We start from the raw sequence: 20,590 nt of genomic DNA, 5'->3' as shown, positions 1-20,590 counted from the left end.
TAAAAAAAAAAAAAAAGCTACAAGCATCTACTTTGAGTAGACCTACATGTTTATACATTTAAATTCTTGTTTTTTTTTTTTTTTTTTTTGGTTGTTGCTGTTTCAGTTGACCCTATTTGCTATTATCAAAGTGCTTGTCTACCTTTTAACTTGTTACTCACATCTGGAGTAGGCAGGGAAACATGTTTATTAAAACTGTCTCAAGTGAATTTATCACTCAACATTCTTTTATACTATGTACATTTACCACCATGTACAAATGTTATTTTCATTAAAGAAAGGGGAGAGGCAAAGTTTTGTGTGTGTGTATACATCTGTGCACGTGTGTGTGCGGAGAGTGAAAAGATGGAGTGGGGACTTAGAGGCTACTTTCTACTTAAAGTGCTTAGGGTTTTAAAGCACAGGTTCAGTTATTTGCTGAGACTCAACTATCCTTTTATATAACTATGTATTTATTATTATTCTGCATTTTTCTTGATTCTCAGCTATGATTCCCATAACTTGAGATTGCCAAATAAGTAGCTGTTGTAACTAGTTATGCTCCTTAGGCATTAAACAGACTTAAAAACACAAAAATAAAAAAAATCCAAGTACCAATCTTACTTTTATAAGTTGAGGCAAAAAATGAGTGAATGTGAGTAAAAGGATTAATACCAGCAAACACAATAACTACTGCATTTTTATAATATACTTAATATTTAAAAAATTTCATCTATAAACAAATCAATAAAGGCTTATTTCATACAAGTTTTTTCACTGGCTATAATGGTGCTGCTATTTTCAATCTGACATGACTTGTTTTGCAGATCCCTATCTGCCTTCATAAGCACAGACATCAAAGTGTAACTCACAACTAAGCAGTATTTAAAAATATTTTCTTTTCTTTCCTTTTTTTATCTTGGAGACAAGATCTCATTCTGTCACCCCAAGCTGGAGCGCAGTGGTGCAATCTTGGCTCACTGCAACCTTGACCTACCCCAGGTTCATGAAATCTTCCCGCCTCAGGTCTCCCCCGACCCTCAACCCCCAACCCCCAACTCCTCCGCCACCACCCAGTAGCTGGGACTACAGGCGTGCACCACCACACCTGGCTAATTTTTGTGTTTTTTTTTTTGTAGAGATGGGGTTTTGCCATGTTGCCCAAGCTGGTCTCTAACTCCTAGACTCAAGCAATCCACCTGTCTTGGTCTCCCAAAGAGCTGGGATTACAGGCACGAGCCACTATGCCTTGCCTTAAAATATCTTCATATTCCTGAATAGAAATTCTGGTACATTAACAAACATCTGATTTCTCTTGAGTATTATTTCCTCCAGAATTCTTCACAAGTATTTTTTCTAATATAGTAAATTTGGAGTTTTTAAAAAAGCAGCAAATACTGAATAAAATCTGAAGTGCTCAGCAGAGCTAAAATGAACTAAGTATTTTCCAATAACATTCAACAAGAGCAAAGGAATACAAATTTGAAACAAGGGCACAAATGCCATCACTGATTTATAAGTAATTAATTAAAAATATGCACCTATAATGATATTTTAAAAGGAAACCTTCAGAATGCTGAAGTTCTAATATTAAGCTAGTCTTAGAGAAAACTTAAATAGCATAACTATTAAGATTTAAACACCAATTTTCTGAAATAAGGCAAAAAAGTATTTTCATTACTTGTATTTTCTTCAATGTAAAATCTATGGGGAAAAAAAGCTGTGAACCACTCCTAAACCCAGAGATCATCTGTTTAAAAATAAGCAGTGAAAAAGTTTCTGCTAAAACCTATGTATACGTGTAGAATTCAGGCCTTTCTGTGCTCTTCTATATAAGGTTGCAACCAGAGCCAATTAATGGTGTTCCACAGTAAAGGCACAAAAGCTAGATAAGAATCTTGTTTCACTTCTAGAAACAGAAACTGGAGAAATCACTACAGGCTTTTAAAAGGGCAGAATCTTCATAGAATGAAACCTGTACAATAGCTAGATTATATCTTATTTTTTCTCAAATGGGAAAAACAGCCCAGGCCTAATCCCAAACGAAACTATCTGAAGCTAAAATGATCAAGTTTATTACAGTCCCCCCAAATATTAAAGAGAGCTCTTAAAAATATAACTTGAATAAGGGCCATGAACTGGTTCAACATGCTTAACAGTGATTTAAGAATTACAATGAATGCTGCTACTCTCTAGAAATGAATGTATCAAAGAGGAAATAACCTCCTTGGCATGCTTGCAGCTGTACAACATATTTGTTTCACTGCTTTCAACCGCCTGTGCTGGAGGCTCAGAATAAGTCAATGGGAGGAGGATTTCAGTCACAGCAGCAAGCAAGTCTAGTGAACACATAAGATGACATGCTCGGCACAATAACCACGAAACCAGAGGTAAGCATTTAACAAACACATATGGAATTAATCTAAAGATTTTTTTTTTTTTAATTTTCAAGGATTCTGCTATCATAACCTTTCATTTCTATTCAGCGATTTAAAAATCAAAATGAAAAATTTACTAATGCTAAAGGAGAATTTTTTAAAATGTGATTTGTACATTTGATGAACAAATAAATGGTTTAATTTTCCTTTTGGTTTCCCTTTCTTCTCAAGGCAACTGGGAAGGTTAAAAAAAAAACAACACTACTTAAAACAACAACAAAAAAATTGGTTTGAATTTGGCAAATTTAGTGATTAAATTTATAACACAATTGTTGCAAAAATATACCATGAGAGATGAAATTACTAAAAACAATTATATGGATCCTAGTAATATCTTATTTATTCTCCTCTCAAAATAAAGGAAATCTAAAATGACATTTATATTAGTACTTACAAACCTAGTCAGACAAAGCCAATTACATATAAGGATTCCTAGCTGGTAAATAATTTATTTAGACCCTTGTTGGGCTTGGAGTGTTTCCAGGTGGGTGGTCAGCACATACTAAAAGTTCTATTCTGAACTATTGTGTTTCGACTTTTCTATTCTTCCGTAAGTAAAGGTAAAAAGACATTGAAGGGTCAGGAAACACCTAACTTTTTATTACAACCATTGAAAAAATTAATGTGTCTTCTGTTTCATTAACTGAGGAATATCAGAAATATAGTATACTTGGAGAACTGGCTGCATTGTCACAAATGCACAACAGACTTACTAAGGGAAGGGCTATGAAGTTTAAGTGTTTTTACCACTTTCAGAAATGAACAAAATAATGCAATCTATGTATTTTGTATCTAGGGGGAACTCTTTGGCATGCAAGTTCAAACACGACTCTACAATTACGGTAGAAAAAGAGAGAGAAACTAAATATACATACATATATATATCCTATTTTTTTTCACAGCTATCAGTTTCTTTTCACTGAGCTCTTCTAAATTTAAGCCTCTAGAAAATAATAAATATTTGGAGATCTTACCTACAAACATGGACAGATGTATGTATAAGCTCATTTTAGAGAACTTGAATTTTTTTTTTTAAAGGAATGTGTCAACTTTGGCTTTCGAGTGTTTGACATGGGTACAATGCCTTAAAAAAACAGATGACCAGTTTAGCTACTAACCATGCTGACCACTGTTCGGAACGGGATTGAATCACAGAAAAACGGCAAATGGCTCTCTCTTACAGAGTGTCTGAACTTCAAAGCACAATGCCTGAGCACATTTTGCAGAGCACCTTTGTTCACGTTATCTCTTCTAACTGGTCTGGATTACAGACAGAATCAATACCAGAGGAGATGAAACAGATTGTTGAGGAACAGGGAAATAAACTGCACTGGGCAGCTCTTCTGATACTCATGGTGATAATACCCACAATTGGTGGAAATACCCTTGTTATTCTGGCTGTTTCACTGGAGAAAAAGCTGCAGTATGCTACTAATTACTTTCTAATGTCCTTGGCGGTGGCTGATTTGCTGGTTGGATTGTTTGTGATGCCAATTGCCCTCTTGACAATAATGTTTGGTAAGTATTTCACTTTGTTTGTGCCATCAAACCACAGAACTATGATATACTATTAGAGAATGGGCACTCATTTAATCTTTACTTTTCTTGAAATAAAAGATGAACTTGGACTATTTAAAGATATGGCAAATACATGGTCCCTTGTTTTACATCATTTTCTATGGTTGATCATCAGTTTTAAAGAGAAAAAAATATTTTTTGGAAGTTATTTTTCTCCCTCCTAAGATATCTAATAAAATCATTTAAAAAGTCATTCAAGTTAGTGATATTTATAGATTCTGAATATATTATCTATAAATTATAATGAATAGGTCTATACCTTAACTTTTCTACACTGATACTTTTTTTCCTTAAAGCAATAACTAGGACAATTCCGGGACAGGTACGTGTTGGGTTAACGATAAGGTCTTTGAATCACTAAATCCCAATTTAAATCGCTAAACCCCAGTTTAAAATTGGAATTGTCCAAAAATCCTTATTATAGCTCTTAATAGTTTGTATATTATAAACTTGAACACAATTCCTTCATAAGTGTCATGTTTAAGAAAAATTATGTTTAGTTGTTGAAGGAAATGGTTTGGCTCAGAGTGTCCAAAGAGATGATTCATCTATTTAATTTTTTATAATATATGGGCATCTGTGTTCTTGACAGACCTCTAAGTTAGTAAGTGGATTAAAACCTAGTTATTGTGATAATAAAAGGTATAGTATAGTTTGACACTGAAATCTTAGTTTGTTATAATAAAAAAATAGATATAAGTAGTTCCAGATTTATGCATATCATCTCTAGTTATAAAATTTGGGTAAACACAAATAATTCTGCTGATGAATTATGAGGGTTCCTAGACCCTTGGAATCAGCATTAAAAGGATATTTAACTTATTCAGTGCTTGGTGTAAGCCGATATTCCATTCATAAACTACCTAAGGAAAATGATTACTTGTGGCAGATATGGTTTCTTAGAACTATATTTACTTATATGAAGATAAAAATATTTTAAGTTACAGAAGCAAAATTTATTAAACTAGAATCCACTATTAGAAAGTAAAAAACTCCTGCTATTCCAACTATTATACCCAGGTTTTACACATTACAATTTTATAAGTAATAACAGAAAGATATCTAAAACTATTATCAGATGGTAACAGGTTTAAACCTTCCATTTTAAATCAACATTTACCTGGGCTTTAAAATAAATCAAGAAAATTATGTGGCAGGACAAGCAGTAATGAGTAAGGTTCTACTGCTTTAATTAGACTTTCTAATAATTAACAGTCTATCTCCCTCTGTCTTATAAATTTGTAATCTTTTAAGTAATCTAACACTGCAGGAAACCATGAAAAATAATTAAGAAGTCTTACTATAATAGAGAACATAAAGTACCCTAATTCTGAATAAAGCTTAAAAGAAAGTATTAGGTAGAAATATATATGCATATTTGATAAATATTGTACAGGCATATGATTCCAGCTCTCATCTCCATGTACATAATAGTAGCTCAAGATGTAAAATCATATTCTTCAAACTGTGCTTTGCTAGGCAAACAGAAAATGTCAAAATGCTTATTTCAGACTACCATAACATTTAATACGTCATTCAATACATGCAATTGAAAGAATGATGCAGAAGTGAATTTTAGCTTTAAAATCTTTGATCCCATAAATATCAAAAATATTTTAAGTTATATGCAAAATACCATGGTAGATACTTAAATTATCAGCTAAAAAGTTAAGGAATCTTAAAAGGCAAAGTACCACAGAATTAAAGTGAGCTAACAAACAAAATACAAAAACAGATAACAAAGATAATTCCATGTATTCTATAGAAAAATAGGTATCCAGCAGCTGAAAATTTTAAGTGTATATTTAAAAAACGTTGGTACCCAAGATAGCAATACAATTAGCAGAAAACCCAACATACGTTAACATAAAATATGTGAAATGTCTTCATATTTATGTCTTAAATAATTGATAGATATTTTAATAGTATTTCATTCTTCCAAATGTTAAACTTTTAAATTTACTTTTATTTATTTATTTTAATACAGATGGGATCTGGCAATGTTGCCTGGGCTGGCCTCAAACTCCTGGGTTCAAGCAATCCTCTGGCTTCAGCCTCTCAAGTAGCTAGGATTACAGGCACATGCCACCATACCTGACTCACGTTTGTTAATTTCTAATTACAAAATAAAATCTTTTATAGTCCCACACACTTTTACTATCAGAATTAAGTTGTCTAGTGGGGTTTGTAGGTTTTTTAAAAATGAATAAATCTGGGAACCACTATCTAATACATTATTGCATTAATTATTTAAAGCATAATTCAATTTCTATGAAAAAACGTAGGAAAAAAACACATGTTGCCCTCTAACAAACTTCAAAGGATGAATTTATAAATTGGGAACTGCATGTATTACAAATGAAAACCTGACTTCAAATACTAAGATATTTTCCTTTTGCAAGGTAATAAACACGAAGATTTTTCTAAACTAATGCCTTTATAAGAACTTCTGATAACTTTAAAAGGTAGAATTAGACTTTATTTACACTCTTATTGTAGTGGTAATCTTCAGGACTTCTGATGTTTGTATAAACAAGTGTTCTTGGTTCTATGATAAAAGATTATCACTATGAACAATAATTTTAGCTATCTCAGGGGAATTCAATGAAAGTAACAGAAAAACTATACTAGCTAGTGGTCTAATAAAATGAAAATTTAAAAATAAGAGCAGTAAAATATAAAAGTGGCCCTTGTGTCCTTATACCGAGAGATATTTTTCAATCACTGATCTGTATAATATTTAGCAATACACAGTTTGAATTCCTATTTTCCCAAGATTATGACAACTTAGGCACAACACTGTCTTTCAAATGAGTTGTGCTAGGTCAATTTTTCTGCCACTTCTTCCTATCTGGGAGCACTGGACTTGATCTTTACAGTTCTAGTTTTTTATTGTCTTGTCCGTAATTCCTAAAATCCATGATCACAAATCAACAGCTTATAACATGAGGTTTGAAAATACCTGTATTAGAAACACTTGAGCAAGAAAACAACGTCTTATGCTGATATAAAAAAGACAGGATGATCACCATTTAAGAGTTTCTCTGAACCTTTCTTTCTTTCATTTTATAAGTGATTTAAAAAGTAACAGGGGAGGCTGGGCACAGTGGTTTACGCCTGTAATCCCAGCACTTTGGGAGGCTGAAACGGATGGATCACCTGAGGTCAGGAGTGCGAGACCAGCCTGGCCAACATGGCGAAACTCCGTCCCTACTAAAAATACAAAAATTAGTTGGGTGTGGTGGCATGCGCCTGTAGTCCCAGCTACTCGGCAGGCTGAGGCAGGAGAATAGCTTGAACCCAGGAGGCAGAGTTTCAGTGAGCCGAGATCGCGCCACTGTACTCCAGGCTGGGTGACAGAGCAAGGTTCTGTCTCAAGAAAAAAAAAAAAAAAGTAACAGGGGAAAAAATGGCATCTGGCCATCCACTGGGCATCAGTGGCATGATCTTGGTTCACTGCAACCTCCACCCACAGGTTCAAGCAATTCTCCTGCCTCAGCCTCCCGAGTGGCTGGGACTACAGGCACAGGCCACCACACTTGGCTAAGTTTTGTATTTTTAGTAGAGATGGGGTTTTGCCATGTGGACCAGGCTGGTCTTGAACTACTGACCTCAGGTGATCCACGTGCCTTGGCCTCCCAAAGTGTTGGGATTATAGGCGTGAGCCACCAAACCTGGCCATAACTTAAGTTTTAATTGATGCCTCATGATCTGTAAGTTCAAACAGTATCCTTGGTATAGTTGAAAGAGAGTATACAAAATGGCTGAAAGACAGCTGTTTGAAGCATGGCATCCCAGGGTTTGAATCCTGGTTCTCCTGTGTTGGATCAGGCAAGTCACTTATTATTTCAGAGTTCAATCACCTTGACAAGCAGGGCCCAGCATCTTATAAGCACTAATAGTAATTGGTAGAGTACCACATGCAAATTAAATATGATTTAGTTGAGATGTAAGTCTAATCAGAGATGAAACAAATGTATAGCAGTAAGAGAAAAATGGCAGTTATTCATTTATGCAGTAAAATGTTAGCCTACCCAGTTCTGAAATGGAGGAGAAAAGCAATTAATTAAAGTCACTTCTTCTTGTAAAGCGGAAATTTCAAAAACCAGGAAAAAATTTTGTAAGCATTAAATTGCTTAAAACATTTAAAACACTATCATATTAGACAATGAAACCCAGGATAACTCATATGCTCAAATGTAGTCAAAAAGGTAAAAAACAAAACAGAAACTTTTAAACAATAATTTGAACTGAACTATGTCTTTTCTGGAAGATAAAGACAGAGCATTAGAATTTCTGAGATAATTTCTGTATATATGAAAATCATGTTCTCTTTGGACATAAGAACTATTTATGATTTGCCTGCTGCAATAAGTTCATGAACTAAGTACCTCTGTAAACTCTATAGGAACAGCCCACTTGGAACGCCTTTAAAAATAGTCTTTTACATCCTCCAAAGGGAAACATTTTATGTCCCAGATTTATGGACTGATGCTAATTATTTTCCGGACAAATGGTATAACCTAACTTTCCAAACTAAAAAGCTGCCCAAAGGTGAAGCAGGTTTCAGATAAAATAAGTCTGCCTCATCAAGATACGGGGTTTCTAGTAAAAATCCTCAGGTTTTTGTACTAATTCAAAAGAAAGCAAAGACAAACAAACAAACAAAATACCCAAACCAATAAAAAACCCAGGCATGCAATGCATACAGGTTACTTTCCTGTATCATATGTAAAATAAACAACAGTTAAAATTCAATGTTAGTAAAAAAACATACTTTGACAAATTTAATTCAAAGTGAAACAGAGTTAAACTGTTCTCAGCCCATCCTCCCTCACCCCCTGAAAGTATAGCTTAAAGTTTTAAGCTGAATCAGATGTATGCACTTTTGCTACAGCAGGTAGAAAAGACAAACACTCTTATTTCATACTGATGATTTGGCTTGTTGTTTCTATGTAGGAGTGTTTTCATGGTTGAGTTAGCTGGCTAGTTTCTGTTAAACAACAGTAATAAGCACTAACATTTACTGAGTGTTCTCTTTATGCCAGGAATTGTTCTAAACACTTCACATGTATTTAATCATCATCCATATAAACTCTATTAAAGCAATCCTATAAAACAGGTACTATTATCCTCATTTTACAGAGGACAGAGAAGCAGAGAGATAAGTAATCTGTTCAAGATTACAAAGTGGCAGAGACATGATTTAAACCCAGGAGGACTGATTCTAGAATTCACACTCTTAACCTTTATTACTCTGCTTTCTCAAATGCCAATGAGAAATGTGACCAGCCAAAACTGTCATATTTGGCACAGAGAACCAACAATTATATCTTAAATAACCCCATGCAACTGTTAAGAGGATCACAGAATTTTTTCCCCCCTTAGGGACAAGTTAGATCTCAGTATTCTTTTCCGTTAAAGTTATATTTCATATTAAGTGGAAAAGAATACTTGAGCGTCGACCTGTACTTGTACAAATCCTTCAGATGACTGCAAGATCTCTTTTCTGTGGAAGGTATTAGACCTGGGCCCATACTTATGAAGTTGTTGAACCTTGTCTGGGAGACAAATAACAATTTACGTAACTGAATGACAACTCCTACCATCCCTTATGTATAGCAGTATTTAAAGCACAATCTTTATTTTAAACAATAAAATATTTGTGCTACTGATATTCTTTAGATAATTAAACAATTGTCTATAAGACAAGACCCATCTAGGACTTGTTTTGTTGCTTTAATATTCAGTTTGTAATTATTTCAGGCATTCGCAGAAATGCTATTATTCTTTCTTAATTTTAATGAAGAGTCTAATGTAGAGCCCTCGAATAACAGTAATTAATTTAGTTGAACCTAGTAAACTATTTCCCTCAGACTGACTCTTATATACATTTTTCTTTCTTTCTTTCTATTTAAATATGTAACTGTTTCACTTCGTTATTTCAAATTTTCAATGTCCTAAGTCTTTGTGGAAGTACATGGGATATAACACATTATAACAAATAAATGTAATTAGAAATTCTTAAAACCAAAACTCCTAAAATAAACGTTTTGAAATAAAGTATTTCACCCTACCAACTTAACCTTTAATTTACTTATTCTAAATAGAAATAAACTTTTCTGACTTTGAGCTAACTAAATTAATACTAACTAAAAAACAATTTTAGAATGAAAGTGTCTAGACTAGGAAAAGTCCCTTTATAAAACAAGTGTGTCTAGAACTGTTTTTAATTTCTATAAATTCTTAGATTACCCAAATCTATTAGGCATTTACAAAAGCCTCTTTTTCTTTTTTGCATTGTATATAGGGTTCTATTAATTTAATGCAGCTATCTTTTTCTTTTATGTTAGTTTCATAAAAACTATCCACCAGTGTTTCATGAAACTTGAAATCAGAAAGGCTTGGAATTGTAAAGATTCATCTCTCTTAATCTTAAATTTCAGTCTCATTCTTTCTTAAAGAAAATTCTGTATCACATCTCAGTATTTCTGTTAACAATAAAGCACTAACTGTAATAAGAAAATTCTAGTGAATTTTAAGTGGGAATGAGTTTATAAATTCTTTCTGCGTAAAGTGACGCTAACAGAGCTTCATAGGGTTACTTAAATCAGCACTAAAAAAACTTTCCTTCTTAGCCCACAATTAGGAGTATGTGCATCAGATGGTCAAATTCCAAAGACACATATTTTTTATATGAGTTTTCTTATGGCTTCCTGCTTATGGCTACTAGATTTATGACTAGAATTTTCTAAACCTTAATCTTCAGAAGTATAATCCATAACTAGAATAGCTAAACAGATAGTTTTAAATAGTTGGCAAACCATTTTAAAAGATGTTAGAGAGAGTAAGGACTTAAAGGAAGGAAACCTAAGATACAACACAATAATTACCCGCCTTTTAAATCCTTAACTGCAATCAATATCTCTGATACCTTATTGTGATAAATATTTATATATGTATGTTTGTCTCCCTCCTCCAAAGTAAGGAACCCAGCGGGGCATGGTGGCTCACGCCTGTAATCCTGGCACTTTGGGAGGCCGAGGTGGGTGGATCGCTTGAGTTCACGAGTTTAAGACCAGCCTGGGCAACATGGTGAAACCCTATCTCTACAGAAAATATAAAAAAATTAGCCGGGTATGATGGTATGTGCCTCTAGTCCCAGCTACTTGGGAGGCTGAGGTCAGAGGATGGCTTGAGCCCAAGAGGCAGAGGTTGCAGGGTCGAGATTGCATCACTTGCACTGCAGCCTGGGAGAGAGAGTCAGACCTTGTCTCAAAAAATAAAAAATAAAAAAATAAAAACAAAGTAAGGAATCCTTTTAAAGCATGTTGAGAAAGTATTTTTTGGTATGAATGGGTGACGGGCCTTTTAATCTTTCAGGAATACATGTAAGCATAAGTACTTAGCCTGTATGGAGAAGGTGTGTGAAACTCAAAGTCGCTAACATCATCCTTATTTTCAGCCAGGGCTGTTACTGCATTTAGCATGGCTCTGATGAGACAGTGGAGAGTTCCTGACAGCATAGCATACTGCCTTCTGAAAGACTGGGTGAAGCTACCAAAAATGACAATCAGGGATTCAAAAAAAATTGTTGGTCATTAAATCGATTGTATATTATTACTTTTTAATCTTCTAAGTATTTATCACAGGACTTTAACATCATATATTTCCCTCCCAGTTTTTCTCCCCCTTTTGGTAAAACACTTTTCACAATTAGTGCTGTACATTTGATTGCAAACAATTTGGTGACACTTCTAAACTATAACTATAAATCTCTAGAATTCTGTGAATTTCAACATTATTTGAAGTAGTTCTTCAGTTATATTTACATGTGTTGTAAATATGTAAATATACTTTTAGCTTAGGAAGTCTTCCAAAATACAAACTACTCCCAGAGTTAGGTATCAGTGAGTTTGAATTATTGAAGAAATGTTGACAATGTTAAATGTTTGATTTTATATAACAAGATTATTAAATATATTTTGTGGAAAAAATGCTCTAGACGAGTATTTTTCTACCACCCTACTTACAGTCGTAAATCTAGAACTTCAGCTCAGTTTAGAATGTACCCTCATTTTTAGTAGTTTCCACTGCAAACTCTAAAATGATTCTTTTCACTCTACTTAGACTGTTAGTTCGCTTTAAAGCTGCCTGTGTCCAAGGTCCTTTTCCACTAACTGACGGAAAATCTGAATGCTACAGCTAAGAGTGAGAAAATCCAATTGATTAGATTTTCCCCAAACATCCGTTTCTCTGACTTAATTTATTCTGAGAGGCCTCCCATTAGTTCCTTTCCATGAGACATTTCAAGTGCCTATAACCAACCCTACAACAGCAAACTAAGAGCATCTTTTAAGACTCAGACACAAACCTTCCCAGAAAGTCTTCCAAAGCACTGCTTCTCAAATGTTAATTTGCATACAAATCACCTGGAAACCTTGTTTAATTGCAGAGTCTGATACAGTAGGTCTGAGATGAGACCCAAGAGCCCGAATATCTAAGTACCCAGGTGATACCGATCCTCACTCTGCATCTTAACAGCAAACTCGGAGTGGCAGTTCTAAAGAACACTTTCAAATAATATTTAAATTTCAACAAATAAATGCCTCCCCTCCTTACCCCTACATTCAGACTTAATCATACCTGAAATTACTCATCTGCAAGATTAATGGTAATCTCTAAGGTTCTTTCCAGCTCAATAAATCTAAAATGTACCACCTCTATCCCTTCCTACCCCCAATTCAACAAGCATGAAAAGTTTACAGCAATACACTGAAAATCATGAATGACCCCTTCCACTTGATGCTTTCATCCCTTTTTAAGAAGCTGCTGAACATGGAACTAAGTCCAATCACTTATTCTTTTTGAGTAAAAGTCTGTGCCGATTTTGTTATTTTGTTCCTAGGAAGAAATATTTTAATATTCCTTTTCAGAATGCCACATACTAACTCTGGAAACAGAAGGCACCAAAAAGTGGAGGTGTCAGCCCTGCTACCTTTAGGATACTTTGTGAAGTGCCCAAAGATTTTTCACTGAAATACTACCTGACTTTTAAAAAATCTCCTACTTGATGCTTGAAAATAACATAGCCAAACCTATCTAAGAACTCTGCCCCTAAATTATGCTTTTTTTTTTTTGTTCTGAGATTTTAATCTCTCTCCACTCCCAGGCTCCTTAAATTTAAAAAATTCACAATAGAAGGGTCTCTTGTTGTTCTGTAATCCTGAGATGATTATCCTGGTTTTCCTTCAATTATGACAATCACTTTATACCTGTCAAAGTCAGATATACCTGCAATAGCCAGAAGAAAAGTAGATTATATATTATCAGTGGACATATAACAATCAAATCCTAAAAGAGACTTAGATAATCTCACATGCATGACATTTGTTTTCTACAGGCATTAAACTGGATTCTAATGGAAGTATTCTAGGGGGAATTCTAAAATTTTAGTTGTTTTGAAACTGTAAACACACTTTGAAAAGTGGTGGGTGTATATATGCAACGCATATTAAATTCACATATGTATGAACATCTGTGTAAGTAATTTATTAGAAAACTATGTAGAATATTCAATATCACATTCACACCTAAAATTTTTTTAAGGTTAATATTTCTAAAGGGCTTAAGACTATATGAGGTACGCAGTGTTTTGTAAAGCGTTTGTTAAATAAATTAAGTACTACGTCTAACCCTGAGATTTTCTTTTTAAATCAAAAGTCTGTACTAATTATTATATCTCCAGTTTTTGGAGTAAATGATGGAATACAGAAAGGGAAACAATCTACTTTTCTTCCAGATAATCTGAAGCCATTCCTTTTGCAATCTTTATTTGAGAACTATTTCTGTCAAAACAATCATTCCACTATTTCATCAAACTAGAGTATGCTATAAACAAGGATCTTGCTGTTCAGTTATTGCTAGAAGTGAGCCCAAAACCCAGATGTCACAGGGACTCCCATTCTAATATGCTTTTTGTCATACTGTTTCCTGTATATGGTAAAATGTTTTCTTTTTATACAACAGCAGCTTAAAAATAAATTTTATTTAAATACCAGAGTTAAGTTCCAGTCACCATACTACATAAATTTTAAAAAGATCACAAATGGAATCAACAAAAGAGCAAAGGTCACAATAATGCTAAAAAGTTAAACTGTTGCCGACTTAGAAAAAAGGCATAATTATTATACAAAATAGAAAATGTATTTAAAAGTTACCATCCACAGAAATATTGAACTTAATGTTGTCTCCATTATCTGATGTTAAACATCATCTTGTTAAAGTTATAAAATTTTAGATGAGTAACAAAAAAGACAAAAGTTGTATCACCTGAAAAACTGTAGACTGAAGGTTGCCATTTTATAGGAGAAAATGTTTGTCTTGTTTTTGTTTCTTTCAGAGGCTATGTGGCCCCTCCCACTTGTTCTATGTCCTGCCTGGTTATTTCTTGACGTTCTCTTTTCAACCGCATCCATCATGCATCTCTGTGCCATTTCAGTGGATCGTTACATAGCCATCAAAAAGCCAATCCAGGCCAATCAATATAACTCACGGGCTACAGCATTCATCAAGATTACAGTGGTGTGGTTAATTTCAATAGGTATGTAGAGAATGCCAGAGTATGGGTGGTATACAAAGTCTTTGGTTCCACTTGGCTAGGAGAATACTAGGTCTAGTAGGCAATGAAATTCAGCATGAGAGGTCAAGCCAGCCTACTGATATATTAACATAAGCTCCTTATGTCACTGCATTCATCATACGGCTTCTAAACTATACTATTGGTAAAAAGTGTGAAGAGTAACAAAGCTCATGTCCTCAGAAAGAACCATCTGCACGGTGTTTATTGAGATTTCTTTCTGCTTAGATATCTAATTTGCAGAAAGGCTAAGTTTGAGAACAGTTTTCATACTTCCCAACAGATAATTATGGTCTAGCTAGCATTTGGAATCCTGTAATTACATTAAAATAACAAGAAATGAAATGCACCTTAAATCACATTTTAAAAGATTATAAGAGAAAAAACAAAAATCCTAACTCAAACACTTTGTAGGCAGATATCAAAGAACACAAATTAATCTTGGAAGCCAACATTTCAGAACATATGTGTACAGATTAAAGGCAGTTAAGTGTCTGCTTAAGTAGGTTGTTTTTTGCTCTTTTCTTTTTTGGAGACAGGGTCTCGCTCTGTCACCCAGGCTACAGTGCAGTGGCACAATCATGGTTCACTGCTGCCTCGACTTCCCAGGCTCAAGTGATCCTCCCACCTCAGCCTCCCAAGTAGCTGGGACTACAGGCGCACACCACCACGCCTGGTTAAATTTTTATATTTTTGTATTTTTGGTAGAGATAGGGTTTGTCATGTTGCCCAGTCTCAAACTCCTGAGCTCTGGCGATCCCCCTGCCCCAGCCTCCCAAAGTGCTGGAATTACAGGCGTGAGTCACTGCACGTAAGTGTTTTGAGTATGTTTAATTCAAAGCTTTAAGAGATGCAAAGAAAACATACTGATGTTCAGAAATGACTTACAAAAGAAATCTTTTTTCTTCTAAATCGTCTTATGGCCCTGTACTCATCCATAATACTCAAAGTTATACTTCTTATCATGAAGTATGCGTAAATCATTCAAAGCTCTTATATGTTAGTATGAGAAAAACAAACAGATCTGCAAAAATTACAATGGTTTGACCAGCAGATTAGCTTCCTCCTTGTAAAAATATTTCAAAGAGGCAAAAAATTAAGACACCTGGAATACTTAAATTACTCCTCCCTAATCTGAGTAGGAGCACTGGGGCAAAAACAGCAAGAAAGCAAAACAATGAAATTGACCTTTATATTCCTGAAATGATGATATAAGTAAGGGCTGGACCTCTTTGAAAAAGTTTGGAGGTAAAAGCAAGCTGTGTTACCCCTCTGGTGTGGGAAGAAAGCAGGGTCAAGAAAAAGTCTATTCAGAATGAAGAGATTTAAAAACAGCGAGAAAAGGCTAGTTTAGGAAGCAGGTGCCGACACAGCAGAACCAGTCCCCCAAAAGCAGCTACAGAAAGCGAATGGGAGACAATGGGTGAAAATTAAAATTTGAAGCGGAGAGGAGGAAAACTATAACAAAGTCATTTATGCCAGATGACTCACATTTGGTAAGCTCACTGCAATGAGGGAGAGGGAAAGGGAGAGTGTGAGGTATGTGTATATTGGGGTGGGGTCGGAGAGTAAGACAGAGAAAGGGAAAAAAAATTGAAGAAACGGATCCTTAAGAATTAAAATATTTGAAATTGTGAAATATGATCAAACTAATAAGGTAAGCAGCCTACTGGTATAAATGGCATCTAAATTAAGGCTGGATACCATCAATTTATAAATTGACCACATTTTACTGAGTGTAAAGAATACACAGATGATCAAGAAAAAGAATCTTTGCACTCAAGAAAGGCAGACACATAAACAAATTATGCTAATACAAAGTGAGTGATGCACGAGAAAAAAGAATAAAAGGAAGACTCATGATATACAGATTTAGAAATCCACTTCTTCCTTTTATAGGTAAGAAAAAAGAAACCTAGAGGTTTTAATCAGTTGGCTTAAGAACTCTTACAGCTTTTCAGCACCAAGGCCAAGATTAATGCTTTTTCACTTCATTGCACTTTGTCTTGTAGAACTGATCACAAATTAGTAACTTTGAAAAAACGAAAATGCAGATGACAATAAGCTCAGTTTTGAAATTCTACAAAATGCTGAAGAGAGCTCACTCTCTTCTTTTGGATTTACAGTTATCCTAGGTAATAACCTGGCAACAGAAAATATGATAATATAACAGGGTAAGGGCATAAAAAGTACCAGTGAAAACTTTTAGTTATTGACCAACAAGCTGGATAGGAAAGTAGAATGTAAAAATTGAGACGCATGAATGAAGTCTCATTAATAGAATGAGTTAAGAGAATGTGAAAATTGAGACGAATGAATGAACTAGAGGTAAAAATAACAGTAAACAAAAGTTCTTTAGGAGTGAAGGGTAGCAGGACAAGGAAGGGAAATATTAGAGTTCATAATCTTAGATATGGGATTGTTTTAAGTAGACCTGTGGATGGCTTTAGTGCAAATAATAATAATTAAAGTCAAAGAGTTCAAGAAATATAAAATTAAGGTCTTAGAAGGGTCATGAATGGGATGAAGTTGCGGAAAATGCTGGCACTGGAGCAGTGGAGAGAAGACAATAGCAGGTACTGAAGTCACTGACAAAGATGAACAAATGTCATGGAGGTTAGCAGAAAAGCAAGATGGAGAAGATAGTATTAAGTAGATAAAATAAACTTCAAAAGGCAAGTGTTTTTGGGGAGAAAGAAACAGTGGAATAGTGATCTGAAAGTAAGAGGGTAAAGCAGGGGTCAGTAAACTTTTTCTATAAAGGGTAAGACAGCAAATATTTTGGGCTTGCAGAGTGTATATGGTTTCTGTCACAGCTCCTCCACTCTGCTGCAGAACAAAAGCAGCCACAGACAATATGTTATTAACAAATGGGAGTGGCAGTGTGCCAATAAAACTTTTACAAAAACAGAATGTGGGCCAATGGTCCTCAAATTGTAGTATAATGACCCCTGGTGTAGAACAAGTATACAGAATCCTCTTTCTGGTGGTGTACATGAGGAAAAGTAGAGAAAGTAATGACCTCTGTTCGAAAGGGTTTGAGGAACGTATTCTTGTCAATGGCTCTTGGCTACCACAAAAAGGGTGTGTAGATGAGGAGTGCTCTTGGATTCACAAAACAACACAATGATTCCAGAGGTTTCTAAAGATCAGTTAATTCAGACATTTTAAAAATATCTCCTGTTTCAAAGGAAAAAGATTCAGGTTAACCCCTGTATTATTCGTCTTTCTAATAAGCTACTTCACTAAGCAACATCATATTAAATACTTACTTCATGGTATTTAAAGATCAGAAAATTAACATGAGGTATATTTCTTTCCTATGTCATAGAAGGACTCTCTTTTTTTTGAGACAGAGTCTCACTCTGTCGCTGAGCGTGGAGGGCAGTGGTGTGATCTTGACTCACTGCAACCTTGGCCTCCTTGGTTCAAGTGATTCTCCCACCTTCTCCTTCCGAGTAGCTGGGACTATAGGCGCATGCCGCCATGCCTAGCTAATTTTCATATTTTTAGTAGAGATGGGGTTTCGCCACGTTGGCCACACTGGTCTCAAACTCCTGACCTCAAGTGATCCACCCCTACTTGGCCTCCCAAAGTGCTGGAATTATAGGCATGAGTGCCACTCTGCCCAGGCTTCCACAGAAGAAGAAAGATTAAGAACTCATAATCTTTCAATGTCACAATTCACATATACTCCAATTTTAAGTAGTACTTTTTAATGAACTTTGGTTTTCCCTAAGAACTTATATGGAAAGGATTAAAGGACATTCACACATATCAAAAGGTAAAACTGTTAAATGAAACTGTAACCTCAAAGATAAAACAGAATAAAGATACTGAATAAATGTACTCTGAAGTGTCTCTAGATTAACTACACTGGATAATAAGAAAAAAGCAGCTTCTCTTCTGAATTTCTCTTCCTTAATCTGAGATAGCTTAAAAAACAAAAATAGATTATGAGAAATGTAGAATAAATGAAGACATTCTCCACTATATAATGAATATACTACAGCTTTAGGGGAGCTTTCATTGTAAATCTGAAATTACTAGCCAATCTCTTTGTTTAAAAACAGATGTGCTCACTTAGGTTCTGTTTGTCAAATCTTCACTGATGAATGCTTTGACAAATCCTGCATTGTGGGTCCCAGGAATTATAATGCGTCAACAAGCATAAAGTTATAAGGATGCAATCTAAAAGGATCTAATCTAAGAGTTACAGGTCATAAGATGACTCAATTTATCTTGTTTTCCTCTTCCTTAGGCATTGCCATTCCAGTCCCTATTAAAGGGATACAGACTGATGTGGACAACCCAAACAATATCACTTGTGTGCTGACAAAGGAACGTTTTGGCAATTTCATGCTCTTTGGCTCACTGGCTGCCTTCTTTACACCTCTTGCAATTATGATTGTCACCTACTTTCTCACTATCCATGCTTTACAGAAGAAGGCTTACTTGGTCAAAAACAAGCCACCTCAACGCCTAACATGGTTGACTGTGTCTACAGTTTCCCAAAGGGATGAAACACCTTGTTCGTCACCAGAAAAGGTGGCAATGCTGGATGGTTCTCAAAAGGACAAGGCTCTGTGCAACTCAAGTGATGAAAGACTTATGCGAAGAACATCCACAATTGGAAAAAAGTCAGTGCAGACCATTTCCAATGAACAGAGAGCCTCAAAGGTCCTAGGGATTGTGTTTTTCCTCTTTTTGCTTATGTGGTGTCCCTTCTTTATTACAAACATAACTTTAGCTTTATGTGATTCCTGTAACCAAACTACTCTCCAAATGCTCCTGGAGATATTTGTGTGGATAGGCTATGTTTCCTCAGGAGTGAATCCTTTGGTTTACACCCTCTTCAATAAGACATTTCGGGATGCATTTGGCCGATATATAACCTGCAATTACCGGGCCACAAAGTCAGTAAAAACTCTTAGAAAACGCTCCAGTAAGATCTACTTCCGGAATCCAACGGCAGAGAACTCTAAGTTTTTCAAGAAACATGGAATTCGAAATGGGATTAATCCTGCCATGTACCAGAGTCCAATGAGGCTCCGCAGTTCAACTATTCAGTCTTCATCAATCATTCTACTAGATACACTTCTCCTCACTGAAAATGAAGGTGACAAAACTGAAGAGCAAGTTAGTTACGTGTAGCAGAACTGGCAGTTGTCATCAAACATAATGATGAGTAAGATGATGAATGAGATGTAAATGTGCCAAGAATATATTATATAAAGAATTTTATGTCATATATCAAATCATCTCTTTAACCTAAGAGTTAAGTATTAAGAATATCCAATTTTCCTAATTTGGACAAGATTATTCCATGAGGAAAACAATTTTGTATAGCTACAAATGAAAACAATCCGGCACTCTGGTTAAATGTTAAGGTATTCAAATGAAATAAAGTCAAATCAATAAATTTCAGGCTTTAAAAAGAACCACCATCATCATAAAATTTATTCGGTTCCTAATTATATGCAAAGTTGTGCTAAGAATGAAATAAAACAAAACAAACATTAGCCTTGCCTTCCAGGCCTTGAAAGTGTAAGGCATGATACAAAACAAAAGGAACATAGAGCTAAAAATAAGTGCACAAAACAGTGATCACAATCTGGACGTGAGTTAAGATTACCATTTATAGTCTGATTTAGTTGAATGTAGTCATAATTTTCCTTTGATCAGGAAACTGTTTTGATGGAAAGGATAGGGAGGATAGTAGCTGGATATCACACAAAATAACAGGAACTTGGAACTAGACCTGTTCGTTAAATGACTGATATTGGGCATCTCCTCAGCACAGGTGGGTCTATTGGAGAAGGGGGAAAACGCAAATAAAATCGCTTGGGTACCTGAACCATATTAGGTTTCTTAAAGATATTAATTAACGTGCACAAGCATGGGACCTTAAGCAAGGATACAAACTTTAAGTGAGATCATGCCTGCCTATCTATGC

The 20,590-nt window shown here is 35.0% G+C and overlaps 2 protein-coding genes across 5 annotated transcripts in view; one reads left to right on the top strand and one right to left on the bottom strand.

The window, feature by feature from the left end:
• Nucleotides 1-20,590, bottom strand: part of PSMD1 (proteasome (prosome, macropain) 26S subunit, non-ATPase, 1) — a 122,070-nt gene that overhangs the window by 48,108 nt on the left and 53,372 nt on the right. The gene's annotated exons all lie outside the window — the stretch shown is intronic.
• HTR2B (5-hydroxytryptamine (serotonin) receptor 2B, G protein-coupled) lies at nt 2,226-20,075 on the top strand. The gene is made up of 4 exons (XM_011951984.1): nt 2,226-2,369; nt 3,214-3,935; nt 14,398-14,598; nt 18,896-20,075. Exons 2-4 carry the CDS (start codon nt 3,584-3,586, stop codon nt 19,786-19,788), a joined length of 1,446 nt encoding a protein of 481 aa, XP_011807374.1. The 5' UTR covers nt 2,226-2,369; nt 3,214-3,583; the 3' UTR covers nt 19,789-20,075.

The sequence above is a fragment of the Colobus angolensis genome, unplaced genomic scaffold, assembly GCF_000951035.1.
Source record: "Colobus angolensis palliatus isolate OR3802 unplaced genomic scaffold, Cang.pa_1.0 Scaffold33, whole genome shotgun sequence".
In the NCBI taxonomy this organism is placed as follows: domain Eukaryota; kingdom Metazoa; phylum Chordata; class Mammalia; order Primates; family Cercopithecidae; genus Colobus; species Colobus angolensis.
This window is presented reverse-complemented; position numbering and strand designations above follow the sequence as displayed.

Excerpts from the sequence above, each read along its gene's own strand:
- HTR2B (XM_011951984.1), top strand. The coding sequence starts at position 3,584 with ATGGCTCTCTCTTACAGAGTGTCTGAACTTCAAAGCACAATGCCTGAG. Across the intron at positions 3,936-14,397 it reads CCTCTTGACAATAATGTTTG|AGGCTATGTGGCCCCTCCCA; the intron begins GTAAGTATTTCA and ends TGTTTCTTTCAG. Across the intron at positions 14,599-18,895 it reads GGTGTGGTTAATTTCAATAG|GCATTGCCATTCCAGTCCCT; the intron begins GTATGTAGAGAA and ends CCTCTTCCTTAG.